We start from the raw sequence: 19,360 nt of genomic DNA, 5'->3' as shown, positions 1-19,360 counted from the left end.
CTGTTCCACTTCTTCTGCCTCCTTCAAAACCTTGACTGCCTGGCGTTGACCTGATGCTGCGACCAGACTTTGGCCCCGGCTGTGCCCAGGCAGGTACCAGCTCAGATCAGCGCCCCAGCTCTCTGGCTTGGGCCACAAATTAAAACACGTCTCCCCCTTTGCCTACTTTCATCTACTGCCAACTGTCCAGCCAAGCATACCCTATGCCTCCTCACCCCTGCCTCCTCTTATCCTCTTCCTCCTCCTGCCTCTGCTTTCTCTCACATGCAGGAGACCAAGAGTGGCATGCAGGGACAAACCTGAGACCTTAAAAAAAAAAAGAAGAAGAAGAAAACGGGAGGGGACATTGAGGGGTGGGGATGGTGAGGAAGAAAGGAGGCGAGGAGAAAAAGAGAAACGCACATTGTACTTTTCAAATGGATGGGAAATGATTCGCTGGGATTTGCTGACAATTATACGGTGGGGTTTAATCAATTCGGACCATTCACAGCGTGGAGAGGGCTGATCCCCCAGTACAAAGGAACAGACCGTGGGAGGGCGGTACCTGAGAAAGCGCCGGCCTGGTGTAAGTAACATGAGGCAACACTCCCCTCCCCACACATTGCACCGCAGCATATGGCCCCTCTCTGAACTTATTAGCTGGCGGATTAAGGCCAATCGCAGAGACCCAAGGGCCTGTGGCTGCCTCCATCGCACCCTCCCTCACCCCTCTTCACCCCTAGGAATGAGGCTGACTGACAAGGGGCATTGTGTTGGGCACCTAGATCGCCACACCCCTCACTTACCCTGTCATGTGGTGCAGTTTGATGAGGTTATTTGGCAAAGGGAACGGCATCTGACCATTAACCTTACAGCCACAGAACACACTGTACATACGCTTAAAAATTACTACCTTGTGCTATATCAGAACAGCTCCCTTCAAACATGTCTACATCATAATATTTCATAAGATAATTTTACCCTTTCCCCCTGACCACTATGGTAATTCTACCTGCAAATTAGCAAGCTGCTCAGCTATGGAGTGGATTAAAAGCACCTGAATGTGAACACACAGATTAGCCCTGTAGATATGAAGTCTAATTAGCATCTCATTGCAACTCGACATGCGAGCTCAACATGAGTGCAGACACGCTGAGAGAAAAGGCTCCATTGGCCAGGGGTTGATTATAGGTCCATTATGCACACAGTACTTAGTGATGGGCTGAGAGTAGGAATTAAGAGCTTGATGGCTACTGCGAGGGGACCTGGGCTGAAGTACAGGGGTGTTAGCAGTCAACAGGGTCTCGGGTCTACAGGAGGCCAAGACAGGGGGAGGCTATACAGTAGTCCCTGGCCTTCCTGAGTATTCATGGAGAGAGATTTGACAAGAGAAGAGCCCCCTATTTAAGCCCTCATTTGATCTGGCAAGCGGCAGGTGATCCTCTGCCTCTTTTTGTGTCAGACCACAGGGGTTTGCCGACCCCTCGTGACCCTGTCTTACCTGGCGCCCTTCAGGACACCTCATTTAGAGAGGAAGAGAGGAGCTAATTCAGTCCTAGGTATCCACCCATCACGGATCTCCACCTGGCCACAGGGCTGCAGGGTCAGCTCCACGCTGAGACAGCGGGGGATGCTCGAGGCTGGCTTTGCTAATCCCCTCACATACTAGGGGGTTTTGGAGGACCCAAAGGTCAGAGATGGAGCAGAGGAGCCATCTTCCAGGTTTCTTTTGGACGGGATTAGAGGCCCAGCAGGGGTGGGTCTTCAGGAGCAAGGCCTCACGCTTGGGAATCATGGAGGCATTTCTAGTAGAAGATGGGGCAGCTTTGGTCCTCTCTCCTCCTGAGACCACCTGTGACCTATGACCTCAGGAGACAGCACTTGTCTCTCCAACTTATGCTGACGAGCACAGCAACGGTGAGTTTATGGGAGCTACTGAATTGACAGTTGCAGTATCACCTATTGTGGAAAAACTCTTCTCCTCTTTATGGTTCTCACCAAGTGAGTGTTTGTTTGTTTGCTTTCAAGAAGGAGTTCTCGTTAGGCGAGAGCCGAACACTTGATCTTTAATGAGAGGGGAAATCCTCTCCCCCTTCCCCCTGCAGGATGGTTCTCTATACCTTATCTTGAACCCCCCCCCACCCAGTTTGCTTTCATGTATGTCTCGTCATTCTGGGCCGAGTGACTGCTCCTCAGAGAGACTGTGTCTTTGAGAACCAATGATTAATGCTCTTTGAGGGTGGGAGGTGGGCGGATGGGGGAAGTGTGTGTGTGTATGTGTGTGTGGGGGGGTATGTTCACTGCACCTCACCAACTTTACATAAGAAGCAAAATACCCGCTTTTTCCTACACAAACAATGACGCCACAGAGAAATTGCTGGTAAGAGAAACATGCACAGGCAGCCAGTAGACTTCATAGACGTAGATATAATTCGGCATTCAAACAGTCAAATCTTCTTCTCCCAGATCTCCGGAGAAACCTACCTTGGCCCAATCAACACTTCTGCACTTTGTAACACTTCTGCACTTTGTATCTCACCATTTCACTCTCTCACCTCTGAAAACACCCCAGAAGCTCGGCCTCTCTCATCAAAAGCTTTTCTCACAACAAAATTAGCCACAGTATGGGCAAGCGAGAAAAAACTATTTGAAGGGTGAATATACCCAGTGCTAAACAAATATAGCAATAGAGATGAACATCCATGAGACAAGAAATACCATTAAACAAATAACACTCATAGGTAATTGGGTTTGGATTGCATTTGATACATTTCCTTTACTCTTTCCTTTAATGATAATAAAAATCAGGGAACCCTTTCAGAATGAGCTTATCGGTGATCACAACACTAAATGCTCGTAATGCTCAAGAGCATTTAGCAGAGGCTATTAGATAACCATAGTGATAAAACCTAGAATAGCATCAATGCAAGGGCAACTGTTAACATTTCAGATTAGCTCCGTACTGAACCTTGGGGTTCATTTGGTTACATTTGCTTCCATTATCAACTGAATAAGCAGATGTGGCTGGCAGAGATCCATTTCTCTCCACACACTGTAGCACTCTATCTCTGTCTGAGCCCACTCAAATCACGTTAGCCAGTCAAATCAGGTTAGCTCCTCTTTAGCGTCAAACGTACTTTTAATTCAAAGCATCACTTCATCGACACCAGACGTGTTGGCATGCCAGAGCCTGAGTTGTCAGTGCCTCTGCACTGATCCACATCCACCAGGGTCAGACAGATCAGGGTACTGAGCCAGTCTGTGTGTGTGAGTGTGTGTGTGAGAGAAAGGAGGAGGTGGGGGAGGTTGGACTATGAGATATTTTAGGGTTGGATGAGAAGAGTTACTGACAATCTGGCAGTCCTTCACACTGACATGTGTGTTTGATGGTACACACGGCCCGTCGTCGGCCTCCGTGACCCAGCGCTGTCACAGAGGGTCGAGTGTGTGACAACGTGCTGCTGTTTTGTGCCGCGGAGGGGACCACAGTTTGTTGAGGGTGGGTTGGTGCGGGCAAGGACGAGAGTGGGGGTTGGAGCTTGGGACAGAGGTGGTGTCGAGACTGCCAGTCTCTGTGGTTATTGTAGGGCATGGAAACACACACACACACACTAAAGTGTTTTGCCACTATCCTGCCTCCACATTGATTTGCAGATTTACCCCAGAAAACACATAAATCAGAACAATGTAATAATTTACACAGAGAACTTCTTATTTTTGAATGAACATGCATGAGAGACAACAGATGTCATTTTGGTAAAAATACCAAATATAGAGACAGGGAGCACAATATTGGACAGTACAGATGAAACTCATCAAAACTGACAGTTCTTATCCATATGTCACTCATCGTGTGTACTTTGTGATTCTTGTGATTGTTCACCTCTAACTCACTACAAATCCACACGAAAAGCAGCCTTGTAGGAAGAGAGCAACACTGTGTATTATCAGCAGGGTGAATGCAGAGCAGCAGCTGTACTCAGAAAAAACACTGCTTCATAGCTTTTCACTCCTAGGGTTTGGTGTCGACATTGTTAGAGTCCGTCTACAAACCAGGCTGGATTTATCAACAGACCCCTGCTCTTATCCTACTTGCTGCACGTCCATTTCTACAAGCAAAAAAAAGAGGGGGTTCCAAAGAGCAACGAGATGTACAAGGTGCAAATGAAAGAGAGATAGACTCTCTGTTAGAAGTAGAATTTTCCCTTTTCATGTGCCTGAGGCCACACTTGCCTCATGTAAGACTAAATAAGACTCCCTGACCATATATGAAATAAAAAAATCAGAGGGCTTAGGCTGAGCTGTGAAAAGGCTTCAAGTTGCAAGAATAAAAGCAAAACTCCTATAACTATATTTAAAAGCATATTGCACTGTGTGCTTTTTTAAAACCATATTGGAGATTTTATGATTCCTAAAGAACCTCTAATGACTTCAGTGTCTTAGACATTTTACTAATATCTAACTAATGTCTTTCTCCTGCACCATTTCTGTGATTTTACAGCGGCAATTTGTTGCACGCCACACACGCACCAAACAATTATGCTCTTGAAAATAAGCGAGACTTGCAGGTTGTTCTGACTCATATGCATGCCAGGAGGTGGAGTCAGGTAGTCTGATTGTCTGAGGCTAATAACAGTAGAGTGGGAGGAAGAGGTGCACACAGAGGAGATGTTAAAAAGGCTATAAGGCTTACAGTGGGTGTAGGCGGATGTCTGGGTCTAAACGTGTGTGTGTGTGTGTGTGTGTGTGTGTGTTTGTATGAGGGCACGGTGTAAGTGTAGGCACAGTGTGGTACGCTAACCCTATTCTGATAAATGTGTGGGATGTAAGGATGGTTTGCGGAGCCCCTGAGCCAATCTGCCCAGGACCCTCACTGTAGCCTGAGGGCCTCCTCAGTGCCCTCCTCTACCTGTCTGTCTCTATTTTTCACTCTCCTGCTATTCAAACACTCCTGGATTGTCTGAATAAAAAGGTTTCTCTTGATGTTTTGAGTGTGTGAATTTGTCATTGTTTTGCGAGGAAATTCCACAACTTTTTTTTTTTTAAAATCAACCAAATTATTCTGAAAATTGGCCATGGTTTGAAATATTAATGAATAAATAAAAGTTTGTGATTTGATGTTATGTTGCTTCTATTTGACTCGATTAGCTACAGGTAAAAAAAATATAATTAATCCAAATTAAATTCACACCAAACCAACTGTTCTCGAAAAAGTAAACCTTATCAACAATCAGCCAAAAACGATCTCTAATTAGACTTTTCCAGGCCGTTATTTTTGCTGACAAGTCCATCATTAAACGTGGCCTACTTTAAGCCAAAGGCATAATGCTCTCCTCTGTTGAAACTGCGAATTAGCTGCTTCGTTACAGCACAGTACAGAGAGAAGCCTCACGACAATCACTCTGCACCAACACTGTAATAACTGTGCTGTGCATCAACAAATAGACATTACAAAATGTGTGAAATATAGATGACACAAACACTTTGTAAATGTAATTTTTTGCATTTGAACTGATGAGTGGCGTAATATACAGAGCCGGAATCAAATAAAGATTGTGCGAGGAGGAAGAAGAGAGAGTGATGCAGAATCAGTGTGTGATGGAGCTGAGCAGCAGACAGAATAAGATGGTTTTGATCAGGAGTGTCTCTGGGATAATTGTCAGGATCTGCTGTTTGGAAGATGACTGACAAAAGGAAAAATATGACAGTGGAATTTGTTGAGGAAACATGAAAATGTGTCAAACATCCGTCAAACAAAGAAATGCAATATTTATGGATTCTTGAAGAACCTCTCTCTCTCTCTCTTTCTCTACACACACACACACACACATGCACGCATATTGTTAAAGTCTTCTCAGCGCCTTCTCCACAAATCATTTCCCATGTCGTCATGCGTCTCCCTAACGTTCTCTCATAAAAGGATTAACATGCAAAAAAGGCTGTTTACATAACAATGACAAGAGTGTTTAAAAATCCACACTTCAAAACATGATTATGATAAGCATGTGAAAGTTTCAACAGACCTCAAGCACACGGGAGAGGATTTTTATTCTTTTACTGCACATAATGGCACTGATGATTGAAAGACTACGGGTGTAGTACAATGCAAAATAATATAAACAGAGAATTGGACAAAACTGCAGCAATCCAGTTCAAAGGGTGTTTTTTAATATACCTTTTTTGCAGAAACTTGATTTTTTTAAAGAAATTATTATTATCAGAGTATATATAAAGTATATATAAATCCTGATACATGGTTGGTAAAAACAAGAAAAATACAATTTATTTAACCAATATCTTAGTTAAACGGATGACTTGATATATGCTATTAAACATAAATAGAATCCTGTATTTGTACTTAGGCCAGTTTTATTATCCCTGCTAATCAAGCTATTGACACATAGCACGCAGACATGCAAATGCACACACAGACATACACTCATTGCTAATAGAAATAGAGAGAAAGAAAGATTTTTTTGTTTTTTTTCTGTTGATTAATTAGAGCTATCTGTCTGAAGACCTCCTGGTACGGTTAGACAACCTCCCCTCACATCTCTCTCACTTTCTCTAACACACACTCACTCACTCACACACCTACTAAGAAAACAAAACCCCACTAATCATTTGAAGCCTGCGCCTTGTAGGTGGGGCCCAGTCATTATCAGGCCTCAGCAGTGTGGGTTTTTGTTGGTTTTAGCTTTGCATCCTCAATCAATCGCTAACAGGAAGAGCTTTAATCAGGGTTTTAATGCAGCTGTACAAGAGGTGGGCCGGCCCTTTGTCTGGGTCTGAAAAGCTGATCGGAGGGGAGTCCTTTCGCGTTTCTTTACATTCACCTGCTGGGCCCTATTGGGTCTCTTTCTGAAAGAAAAGGACAAGGGAAATGAATAAAGAACACAGGCAAAGTGTGGGCCTGCTCAACCAGCCTATGGGTTAATCAAGGAGCTACTTGTCATCTCCACAGAGCCTCACAGTTCTGGTAGTTAAGCTCTCCCCTTCTCTTTCCCATGCCAATTCAGACACACTGAGGAGCTGGGCTGGGACGAACAACAGCGGGCCATAACACAACCATGAGCTAATGATATGCTACTTTGAAATGAATGTATGAAGCAGGACGGGGGTGGGGTGGGGTGCTGAGAAAGGAGGAAGACAGAGGGGAGAAACTTTATGAATCGTGGCGAAACACAATTTTGAGAGTCTGGATATAGGGGAAAAAGAATGAAATGAAATCCAAAACAGATTCAAAAATATTGTACTGCAGGGAAATGTATTTTTGTTTAATACAAACACTAGTTACATGCCTGTTTAAACTGCAGCAGAAGCTCCATATTGAGCTTGCAAAACCACTAATGCAATCCAACACACACACACACACACACACACACACACACACACACACACACACACTGTATATATACATATGGGCTACTGTGTTCTTTTTTGTTGTTTTGATTTTTTCTTTGTATTCTTTCTCTTTGGTTTGTATTGCTTACACCCCAGCCACGCACATAAACAAACTGGGGGGCGGGGGGGGTCCTCTTCAGACACCTCCCTCAGAGCTTTAACACATGCACAAGCTGCTAAGGTGGCATAAGTTCATACCTCACCAAGACCCTGAATTTCTAGAAAATCTAAAAAGAAATACAACGCAGTTTTATCAAGAAATCGTTGTTTGCAACGGTGCAGTTGGGCAACATCTACTCAGGTTCAAAGCCTGGTAAATGATGCACTTACCCCATCTAGTGAAAAGAGAGAGTAATTCACGTTATCCTCACAAGTGTCTGTGTGTGTGTGTGTGTAGCATGTGGTTGTGTGTATTATATATATATATATATATATATATATATTATGCACTTCTGATTATATTAATTATATATTTGCTTCCCTTTAATATTCCTCACACAAAGACCACAAGAGGGCATTATTTAATCAGGGCACTGTGGCAAAATCTATTACAGATTACACTGCAGTTAAAAAAAATTAATATATGAGGCTTTAACCTGTTCAGATAAAGACTATAGCAGATAAAAACTGTGTTCAGTGACTGAAAAATAATCTGTTCCCTCATAAGTATTATTATTATTAATAGTAGTAGTATCTTATTAGTATTAGTATTGTTATTGTTGGTAGTGATGGTGTTGGTTATATTTCAATTAACAGTCATCGATTGATCACATCTCAGGAAAGCAGTAAATGTTATTTCATTACATAAAATGTGGTAAATATGAATTTAGAATTAGAAGTCCAAAGTCAACTTTGAAAAAAAGTATTTAAAAAATATTAATTGCCAAGCCATGCCAGCACCATATGATAACATTAATCATTGGCAACAATTACATGTATTTATTTATATATTTTCTATTCCCATTCATTTGTTGAAATCAGATTTAACTGAGCAAAGGTCCAAATCAACATTTTCTATCATCTGTTAAAAAAAAAAAAAAAAAAAAAAGAAAGAAAGAAAAAGAGAAAAAAAAATCAACGTAACATTTATGACATTTTCAGGATAAAACGTGTGCAATTTGTGGGGCACAGAGAGTGCTTTGGAATTATGCGTGTACTTTAAACGTCAGATTTGTCAGAGACAATGTACACTGGTGACTAATGGCTGATCCATCTGACAGGGCTTTTTGTTGAAGTCCGCAGGAAGTCCACAGGAAGCCTTCAGTGCTCTCCAACAGGGAGTGATGCACTTATAAGAATGCTCTCTAACAAAAGGCATGGCAGCAATTAGGAAAACAAAAGAGGGGAGGGTGCCAGTGATTATAGCAGGAGCACTCCAACAGCCAACACCCAGCTTTCACACTGTCAATTAGAGAAGCCATGAGGAGCATCAGAAAATATCCCTTCTAGTGGTTAATATTTGAGAAATATGTTTCAGTAAAAGGTCTGTGATTATATGTAGAGAAAATATGAATAAAAACATTACTCATTTAAAATATCTATTTGGGTATGATTACTGTACCAAGCTGGATGTTATGTTTATATAAGAAACGTGGAGAGAAAAATGTTTTGATATTTTTTTCCTTTGTCTGTTATTATATCTGCCTGTCATTATATTTGGTTTTATTTCCTGGAATAAACGAAGCATGCAAAGTGTGAACTTCTCTGAGTAGAAAATTGAGAATGAGCGTCGTGTTAAATTCATAATGACTGCGTTTAGACTCACTTAAGCATGCTCAATTAACAGAATTCCAAATGAGAGACTGTATGCACATGCCGGTTTAATTTTACACACTTAAATTTTTCACAAGATCCATTTTAGAAGCTTGTTTTGGCTGATTTGCGGTGTCTGAGTGTTGATTTTGACAAGCACTCACAGCAGAAGGTCAGCAATTCACCTGTAAGTCGAGAAATTACCCTGCCTAATTTTTGCTGTCCTTCAGGTGCAGCCTGACAGCCTCCTTTGCATTTTAATGCAGACAACCTGATTATTAAATCTTACAGGGCTTTTTTTGTTTGAAATAAATGGTTTGGGTTGCCGGGCAACCTGACTTGATCAAACACGGTTTCCCCTCCCCCATTTTGAAGCTCATAATTCTTCGTCTATATTCAGGCATCTAGTTCTTAATTAGATTAAGATGCATAACCCCCCCCACTGTGAGCAAATTCAGACTGTACTAATTCAGTACGAATCTCTCTCTCTCACTCACTCACACATACACGCGCACACACACACACACACACACACTATATATATTTATATATAGCTTTGCTTTAGTAACATACACACCCATTAAAAATGTAGCTTTCAGGGTGAAAGTGCAGATTTTTGGGGGTATCTAATTTCGAAACTAATTACTACGTTTGTAAAAAAAAAAATGCATTTGTTTTAAATGTAACATTTATGCTATAATGTTTTGTACAGGACATTGTGACATTAAAGATAACTTAGTATCAGAATTTCAATTGCAAGCAGAACTTTACTCTTGCAGTTCTGACAGAAATTATATGAATATAACAAACATTTCGAAAGGGGAAAAAAAAACCTGCCTCACAATTAAACAACACAACATACAGCCCAAATAGTAGGACACATTCATGTTACATTACACACAGTCCAGCTCTTTGGCAAGAAAAAGAGAACAGTGCCAACAGACCATACATTTCTCTCCCAGCAAACCACATGCACCCATTTCACCCAAATGGCCCGTCTATTTAGAAAGGTGAGGACATTGCATGTTGATATAAAGGGTCATTTGGAGGACTTGTTGGAGCTTTGTACTGTGAAGGATGGGATTTTCACAAGAATGGCTGCACTTTAACACCATTCTATCGGCCCTTCTCTGCATTTCACTCAAAGCTAAGGCTCTCCGAATGATGGAGCATGACGTGTGTTTTCCACTCTGCACTGATTTAAATCCTGGCAACCGTTTACAAATGAGCACAAATTACTTTGTTTTCTAAAAAAACATTTCCATCTAGACTCAACGAGGAGTGGGAAAAAAAATCAGAAACATTTTTGCACTGTTTGCATTTGTCTTCAAGGTAAAGTTAAAATGGGTCATCAAATTTCATCCAATTCTCACTGGTCTGACTGTGGAGGAAGAAGTTGTATGCATATAGCAAACCAAGGACAGTTGGATTTGCCATAAAGAGCATGCCATTTTTGCTCTCCCTAGAGCTATGGTTTTGATTGAATCCTGAAATGAGTTGAAATGTCACAAATCCCTACCAATATGCTAGAAATGAAAATTGGCCTTGGGGTTTTAAGGTTCCCATTAAAGGTGTGCTTAACACATTCTGTTAAGTGTGGTTGGAGTGCATCAAAAATACAACATAATTATGTGTCTCTATGCACTCAAGCAAAATGTCCCTAAAAATTCCTCGACGCTGAAGGAGGCTCACTGCCGCCGCAGAAGTGCAAAAGAGCACGGGATCAGGCCTCGACAGGACTGAAGCCAGAGAACAGCCGAGGGGCAGCCGGGTCCAAATTAAACCTGGTGATGTTTGAGCAAATTATCACGTCAGACTGCAGATTCTTCCTGCAGAATGTTTGTGATATGAACTTAAAGAAGAATATCCGAAAAAAAATCAGAAGCCACATTCAAATTGGAGCACCAAAACACTCATGTCTGAATACACACGTCTGTAAACCTGGCTTTCATCAGCAAATTCATTTGTATATCACAGTATATCTGCCTACTTTTATGTCAAATTATAGTGTATGATACCTTCTGCAATGTCTTGTTTCATTATAAATAATAAACTCTGCCTCTACATTGGCATCTCCTTTCAGACTGGTAATGCCTGCCTCGCTCTGAATGCACTGATTTGATACAACCGCCCTCCTTCCTCTCTATCCCTCATCTCTCAGGTAGCCGTATTTTCAGGAAACAGGAAAATGATTCTCCTTGCTGCTTGCTATTCACGTCACGTAAAGTGGGTCTGTGTTCCTCATTTAGTTCTGTACTGTACAGCTGGGGAGCTGTCCGGCACGGCGGCAGTATGCAAATGAGCCTGGATTTGAATGGAGATGGAGGTAGACACAAAGCTCAATTAGAGACAGAGAGACAGAGAGAGAGAGAGAGAGACGGTGGGGGAGCGTTGAGTGTCTGGAGGGAGGGGGGAGGGGGGAGGGGGAACTAAAACCCTGGGCTGTTTAATGCCAACCTGAGGAAACCAATGTACGGACACATTCAAACACAAAGGCACACGCAGGATGTGAATGCACTTAAATAACCAGACAGATTTCTGAATTCTGAGGCTGATCTCTGAGGGGCTCAGACAGCTCAGCTATGTGATGCATTTTGGTCACACCAATCACAGCGAGAATATCCCACATCATCCATATCACACATATCATCAAAACAAAAAAAGGGTATCAGGCAAGAACAGGTGCACTTCCTCTTTTGTTTAAAGCTCAAAGACAGACTCTCCCATGCGGCAAAAAAAAAAAAAAATGAAAAAGAAAAATGAAAGAAATATGAGGGGGCCGGCGGCCATTTTGTTCTTGGGTGTTAGTCGGTGCCCAGCAGCAGTACATATCACCTGACCCAGAGCCTGCATGAGTGTCCTTGGAGGAGTCTCTGACATCAGCACTGCCACCCCTGGTTGCCACAGCAACCACAGCACAATTGGGGTGGGGGAGGTGGGGCATTTGTGCAGGATGAAGGGCAGAATAATTAATATGCACATACAGGGCATTTGAATGAGGATTTAATTGTATTTGTTGGTGTGTGAAGCTGGAAATGGATTGAACGCTGCGGCAAAAAAAAAAGAGGAATATCAGAGAAGGGGAAAAAGAGATTAAGCGAGCTCATTGGTCAGAGAAATCATTTGCATCATCGTCAAGGTTATTTCCAAATTCTTTCCTTTCATACAAGAAAGTAACTTCGTAGATGAGACGGCGGGGAGGTGGACCACGGGGTGGGGATTATCCTCCTCCAGCTTCTCCCTCTCCTCCTCCTCATCCTCCTCCTCCTCAGCATTATCATCATCATGAATAGTTTACAAAGCTGTGTACAGCCAAGGTGATGCTTCACACAGCATAAATCTGTCGGTCAACGGTTGAATTTTAGCTGACTTTGTGCCCAAGAACTGCAATCGTTTTCCCCGTGCCTGCAGAGGTTTTCATATGCAGCTGAAATGTAACAGACAGGAGTGCAAACTTAACTCAAGGAGGGTGAGACTTAACTTGATCAGGGAGGCTCAAAGATCATTCAGCTGATCGGGTGACGCCACAAAATCACCCAAGTCTGATTTCCCATAAAACACTGCCTGTCAGATTATATAGGCAAAATCTTTACTCACAGTGACACACATGCCTGACTTAACATTTTGTGTTTCTCTTCAAAACCCCTCACGCACAGAAAAAGAGACTTTAATTTGCTGCCTCAGTGTCAATAGCATCCAAGCATTTTTCCTGTACTGCTGGTTGCACAAAGTCTCATTACAGCCAAAAATATAAACAGTAAATTCACCCCAATGTAACAAAAGAGATGCAGAGGTTATATGCACCACAATGCAGAATTATGCGAAGTAGCAGAAGGAAAGGTGTTTGGTTAGACTGACAACACAGACGTACATGCGGTCAGTCACGCACGCACGCACGCACGCAAGCATTATACGCCCTATCAACGCGCGCACATACAGTAAACGTTGCAATGGTCTCATCAATAATGCATTGGCACTTCATGTTTATGCAATTTACAGGGCAAGACCGAGCGATGGATACTGTAGATGTAGCCTGAGCCCGGCGCACACTGACTGAACGTATAGCATTACACAAGCCTATCACAGACACAGCTTCAGACATAAAAGTTCAAATCTTTTCCGCCCGTAGAGAGAAGAGATTAAGATAATAAAACAGTCCCCAGCACATACCTGTTAAAGCATTATTTCTTTGATTCTGGTTTATGCAGGCTTGAAGGGCTTCATGATAACACCGCACTAAGGAAATAAAACTGTAGCTGTGGTGATATGCAAATTAACGGCTCCCGCTGAATGCAAGGGCATTTATTATTCATAAATTACTCATGTTTATGCAAATTACGGTATACGGAAACACTGGTGGGGGTTGAGTGGCTCCCTCTAAACATACTGTGTGATTCAATTTCTCTTCTGCTTTTCCATCTAAAATGATCTAAATCCAAGCATTTGAACAACATGGTCATAAACCAGCTCAGTTATTCTGAAGTTTCATCCAGGTTTGTCAGGCTGAGGCGAGGGAAGGAGGGGGGGGTAAATATAGGAAAAACCCTGAAAACTAGTCGATCATGGACGGAGCACGATAAACAGTGTAAGCCTGTATTTGTTCATAAATACCGGTATTTTTTTGAATTTATGTATTTATCTATCTCTTTTATTATATTCCTCGAGACAACGCTGACTATATGGCATAGATAGTCTCTCAAACTGTGGGCACCCCATGGGGTCACTTGTGCAAAAAGAATCCACGTTGAAATATTTAAAAAAAAGAAAGAAAAAAAGTATTGTATATTCCAGTTAACTATGTTTGACATTTACAGACATTTCTACAGGTTCTAACAGTCTTGGATCCAGCTGCCTTTGAATGAATCTGAAAATTAATAGGCTACCGTTGCTAGCTACAGGCAAATGCAAATGCCTGTTTAAATATCAAATATTTATGGGGTATTTAGTTCAAAAAAGAACACAAAACAAACGAAAACATGACTGTGTTATTTCAGGTATCTTGTGTGTGCGTGTGTGTGTGTGAGAGAGAGAGAGAGAGAGAGAGAGAGAGAGCGAGAGAGAGAGAGAGACCTACCGAGAAGCACATTTCTTTTGCGCGATGTACCCTTAATTACGGTAGTCATCAAAAAGGGGCGACGTTGACGTAAAAGAGTGGCGACACGCACCGACTTTGTTATTGCTGGAATTTGCCTACTTAGAAACCAGTCATTTCACCGCCGTGGATGGACTAACGTATATTTAGACACAATAAAAGTAAGTTTACTGGTGCTATCGTGAATCTGTCACACTGTGAGCAGTAAACTCAGTCTTATATCTGTTATTGTTCATATGTGCCCGCCAGCAATGTTCCACAACAGCTCACAGAGAAAATACTGGATTTTTAAAAAAGAAGACGAACTCGAGCATATGAGATGCAAGGCCAATCAGAAATTCCGTAACAAGATACTAGAAAGTGGGAAGGTAAGTAACGCGTACATTTGAAACCCGACAATGAACGCAAGCCACTGTGTGACAGTTTAGCTCACCTCCTTCTCCTCCCGCCTCTCTCTCTCTCTCTCTCTCTCTCTCTCTCTCTCTCTCTCTCTCTCTCTCTCTCTCTCTCTCTCTCTCTCTCTCTCTCTGTGTGTGTGTTACTCAGCCTGGGTTGAGTGAGTCCATGTTCCTGGAGCGTCATGAGGAAGACGTCTTATTTAGACACTATGAGAGAAGGCTGCTGGATTTCTGCAACGCTTTTAAACCCGCAATGCCCAAGTCTGTGGTGGTATGTACAGTGTGTGCTCTCTTTTCATCTTCATCAGAATATCATGACCTTAGTGACAGAGGACGTGTGAACCATATGTGTCTCACCTGTGCAGGGTACAGCTATCATGTACTTCAGAAGATTCTACCTGAACAATTCCATTATGGAGTACCACCCTCGGATTATCATGTGAGTAGAGCTAATCAGGGTATGAAATAGGCAGAAGTAGACCATATTTAATAACAGCGAGGCGAAGAGTTTAAAATGTTGTGTTTAAGTGATGTGCCAGTTCCCAGTATTTTATCAGTTCTTCAAACTGAAAAAAATGCTTATGTATTATGGTATTTTCAAAAGCGGTGTTGTAATTTTACCATACAATACTATATGTAGCTTTTAGCCCAAATAAAGCAGCTCCATTTATGAAAGAAACCCTTACTGATGCAAATGAAAATGCAAATAGAGTTGTAGAGTGATGGTGAATTATGTCAGTTTAATACTTGAACATGACTCTCTTATTCAGTCCATACTTTCCCATTAATCCAGGCTCAAGTGGTGTTTAGAAAAGATTAAGTTTCCCATGTCTGCTTGTTGCATAAGGTTTGCATACATCACCAAAACTGCTGAAAAAATTGTTCTTACCAGTCTGTACAACATATTTCAAAGTCACCTTGTCGTTTCAGGCTCACTTGTGCGTACCTGTCTTGTAAGGTGGATGAGTTCAATGTGTCCAGTACCCAGTTTGTGGGCAACCTTTTGCAGGAGACCCCAGCAGGACAGGAAAGGGTTCTGGAGCAAATCCTGGAGTATGAGCTGCTGCTCATCCAACAGCTCAATTTCCACCTGGTGGTCCACAACCCCTACAGACCCATGGAGGGCCTGCTCATCGACCTAAAGGTTGGCAGACTCCTGGAGAGCTTTAAATGTCACTCTTGAATTCATACACTATTGTGGTGCTCTTTCTCATTCTCAGTAAATTATCACCTTTTCATTAATTTTATCTCTCAGACTAGATACCCCACACTGGATAACCCAGAGTCACTGAGGAAGAGTGCAGATGACTTTCTGACACAGGCAGCCATGACAGATGCAGGGCTGATGTTTCCCCCTTCTCAGATCGCTCTGACAGCTATTCTGAACAGCGCCTCAAGAGCCGGTCTGAGCATGGAGACGTGGGTTTTTCATTTATTATATCTATTACTATTAAGGAATCTGATGATTTATAGCTTTCTTCACTTTGGTAAAACAGCAGTCATATTTAGTTTTTTTTTTTTAATTGTTGTGAATATCAGTAAGTGCAGGCACATTCAGATACAGTAAGTTGCTAATGGAGAAACTTGACTCTTTTGAATTGAAAATTTCATATGTGAAAAGGTCCTGAGAACCAACTGGTTGCTTAACTCATTTACATGTGTGGCAATTCAGTTAGAGCAAAAAGAAATGTTTTAGTGGAAAACAGTCCCCTTTGTTTGTTGTTTCAAATTTCTAGCTACCTGACTGAATGCTTGGGACTGAGAGAGGACAAGGAGGCTCTCTCAAAGATGTACGACTCGATGAGAAGTGAGTGAACTGCGCCTTCAGTCTGACGCCACAAGATGGCGACATTGAGCTCTGTTTTGCTGTCTTGTGGTACGCAGCACAGGTCTTGTGTGAGATTTAAATAAATGTTCTCTCTTTCCAACCAGGGATGAAAACCCTCCTGAAGAAGTATGAACTTCCCAAACCAGAGGAGGTGAATGCTTACAAACAGAGGTTGGAGAGGATTCATGTGGAGTTTTCCACCTCAAGCAAGTAAGAAGAAGAAGTGATCTGTTTGTGTTTGTTTTAGGGAGATTTTTGATAATCAGAGTGCAAACAATATATTATCACATTATACATACACATTATACATTATACATATATATATATCATATTAAAAGTCAGAATTTGTGATTTTATTGTGGTGCTCAGAAATCCTAAGAACACTTAAAACCATAAACAGATGATCACCATCAGTCCTTTATCTGCCCCTCATATTAAGATGCATTTGGACTGGTGTCATTTTAGGTACATTTTAAGTTTCAGTGTGATACCACTGTATAACTTTTGTAATTCATAGATTGAACTTCTATACCCCACACCCAAGTGATCAACTCGAGATTTCCACTGTCATATGTAGTAACAGTTTTATTTTAGCCAGGTTGTCGTATCTAAGATGCAAAAGGTTCAAGGTTCAGTATCAGGTAGAAAAATAAAAAGGAACACATCATCATCAGCTGTATGAAATACAGAAAGGAAGTACAACAGCACGCCACATTCCTACCTACATCATCCATACCATGAAGCACAGCTGATACTGGTATCGCTTGATGAGGAGACCTTTAGGCTCGTTTGTTATCGCGCGTCTGTCGCCAGCTGTCTGTTAACACTTGGTGAGGTCGGTGAGGTCCGTGGTATCTTAAGTGCAGCTACAGTAAACAGTCTGGTAAACTTCTTGAGCTATGACAGGCACAGATTCAGACTTTTTGCAGCTGCTTGAATCATCAGGAGGCACGCGAGGCCAACCTTTACGACCTAGTAAGTTTGATCGATCTGTGCATGGCATGACTTTTCTTCGGGGGATGAGTCTACATGGAAACAGTCGGTGCAAGAGAGGGGTACCGAAAACAAGAGCAAGAGAGACTGCAGATGCATGAAAGCTTTTGTTTACGTCCCAAGGCAAAAGAGGGAGTTCACGTGGTGTTGGTTAGAGCAGCATATATGTAGGCCCACACACTATAGCAGGATCCATTCAGGATTAACACATGCACAGGAAAGGTTACAGATATCTCCTACAAACTCTTAGACTATCTCTCAGGTCTGTTCAGCTATATCATACACAAACACCTTTTACTTCTACACAAGCCTAAGTATATATCAACAAACAAAGCAGCATATAAAAACGTAACAAGTGGTTCCAGTGCTGCGTGGTAGTTCATACACAAAGATGGTGGAAATGGGTTTTGAAGGAAGAGCTTATCAGAAACTCAGGTACAGCGTGAAGAGAGGGAGTTAAGGCTTGTGTCGTCTTGGAGAGAGGTGCTATGTTTAAATTCCCTGATGACGGCAGAAAACGCTACTTCAATGCTTTGGATCGCCTCCCCTCTAATGTCCTCACAAAGTTTTATCCAAAAAAAAAAAAAAAAAGCTGTGGCTGATCAGAGCGCCCACACACACACACACCTCGTCTGGCTCCATGTCAGTCACCAAGCATTACATGTCAAACTTCTGAGGGAGCGGCAGGCATACCAGAATAAAAGAAGTTCAGACAATCTCTGCAGTTGACTGTATCTCAGGTCCATCTTCATAGAAATCATCTCTTCAAGGTCTTGCGTGACAAAGGCTTCTTGTCAAAGTTTAATCAGTTCAGCACACTGTCGGTGTCTGAAGCATTTTGGGAAGGGCTTTGGAAGGACAGTATTCAGATATGCAGCAAGTGGTTTCCCGTGGAGAACAGCAATATTGCGTTTGAACTGCCAGGAATCTAGGCCACATGCTTATAAATACAAACTGACTTTAGTCTTCGGTCGGGGACCTCGTGGGATGAGGCCTCACTTTGGCTGGCTGGCTGTGTGGTCTGACTACGACACTTTGATTCTCAGGTGGAAATCCGTAAAACTCACATTACCTGGATGGCAGCAGCCAGTGACATGATGGTGCACTCGGTCCTGCAAGATAAAGTGATATTGTTTGTGACAGGCACATTCTTATGAATCACTCAGTATTGGTGTATATTAGAATGCGTCTGACAACAGGGCTATCAGTCTGTATGTAAATACTCCCACATGGTTTAAACTAGTCTAAATGAAGCCACAGCAACTAAACATGATGAGACAAGGGGGAACTACAACTACTAATGGTGATCATGAAGGTGTAGTGGACACTAGTTGTCACACTTTAACTAAAGTGAGTGTTGATAATGGACTTCAAAGGGTTGGTTACAATAAACACTGAATGGAACAGTTCACCACCAGTTACGGCTTGCAAAGACAACTTGTGATTCACAGCTTTCTTTACAAAGCTCATTTTACACTAAACCTCTCACAATAAAAATATCTGTGTATTGCAGCAAACGAAAAAGAGGATATGAAGAAGACGGCCATGTAGCAAAAGAACCACGTTTGGTAGAAGAGGTGAGACAGTTCACTACAGACTGACATTCAGGCAGTTCTTCCTAAATCTGCTAAACTTTTGTCTCTTTTCAGGAATGGACAGATGAAGACCTGATGTAAGCTCCATGTGGTTGTGGAATCAAACAGAGTTTTAAGTTATTATACTACTTAACTCCAGTATTGAGCTGTCAATGACCAAAACAGAAGTATCTATCATAAACAGTTTGCAAGTGTGCATATTATATTTACTTTTCTACAAGACATTGCAGTCAATCTTGTGTTTGCCTTTGTTCTGCAGTAAGAATAAAGATATTTTTCTACATACTGTGTCGTCATGTTTCTGTGGATTAAAGACAGA

General features: G+C 42.0%; 1 protein-coding gene across 2 annotated transcripts; it reads left to right on the top strand.

Annotated features, from left to right (window-relative positions):
- Positions 1-14,222: 14,222 nt before the first annotated feature.
- On the top strand, positions 14,223-19,324 carry ccnh (cyclin H). 2 transcript variants are annotated; one of them, XM_018669307.2, is made up of 10 exons: positions 14,223-14,388; positions 14,477-14,595; positions 14,774-14,896; positions 14,991-15,064; positions 15,556-15,769; positions 15,881-16,044; positions 16,362-16,432; positions 16,558-16,663; positions 18,960-19,023; positions 19,096-19,324. In XM_018669307.2, exons 2-10 carry the CDS (start codon positions 14,479-14,481, stop codon positions 19,120-19,122), a joined length of 960 nt encoding a protein of 319 aa, XP_018524823.1. In that variant the 5' UTR covers positions 14,223-14,388; positions 14,477-14,478; the 3' UTR covers positions 19,123-19,324. The 2 variants fall into 2 exon arrangements, with proteins under 2 accessions (XP_018524823.1, XP_018524821.1); XM_018669305.2 differs by having other exon boundaries at positions 14,259-14,595.
- The last annotated feature ends 36 nt before the right edge of the window (positions 19,325-19,360 follow it).

The sequence above is a fragment of the Lates calcarifer genome, linkage group LG13 (assembly GCF_001640805.2).
Source record: "Lates calcarifer isolate ASB-BC8 linkage group LG13, TLL_Latcal_v3, whole genome shotgun sequence".
NCBI classification, from domain to species: Eukaryota; Metazoa; Chordata; class Actinopteri; family Centropomidae; genus Lates; species Lates calcarifer.
This window is presented reverse-complemented; position numbering and strand designations above follow the sequence as displayed.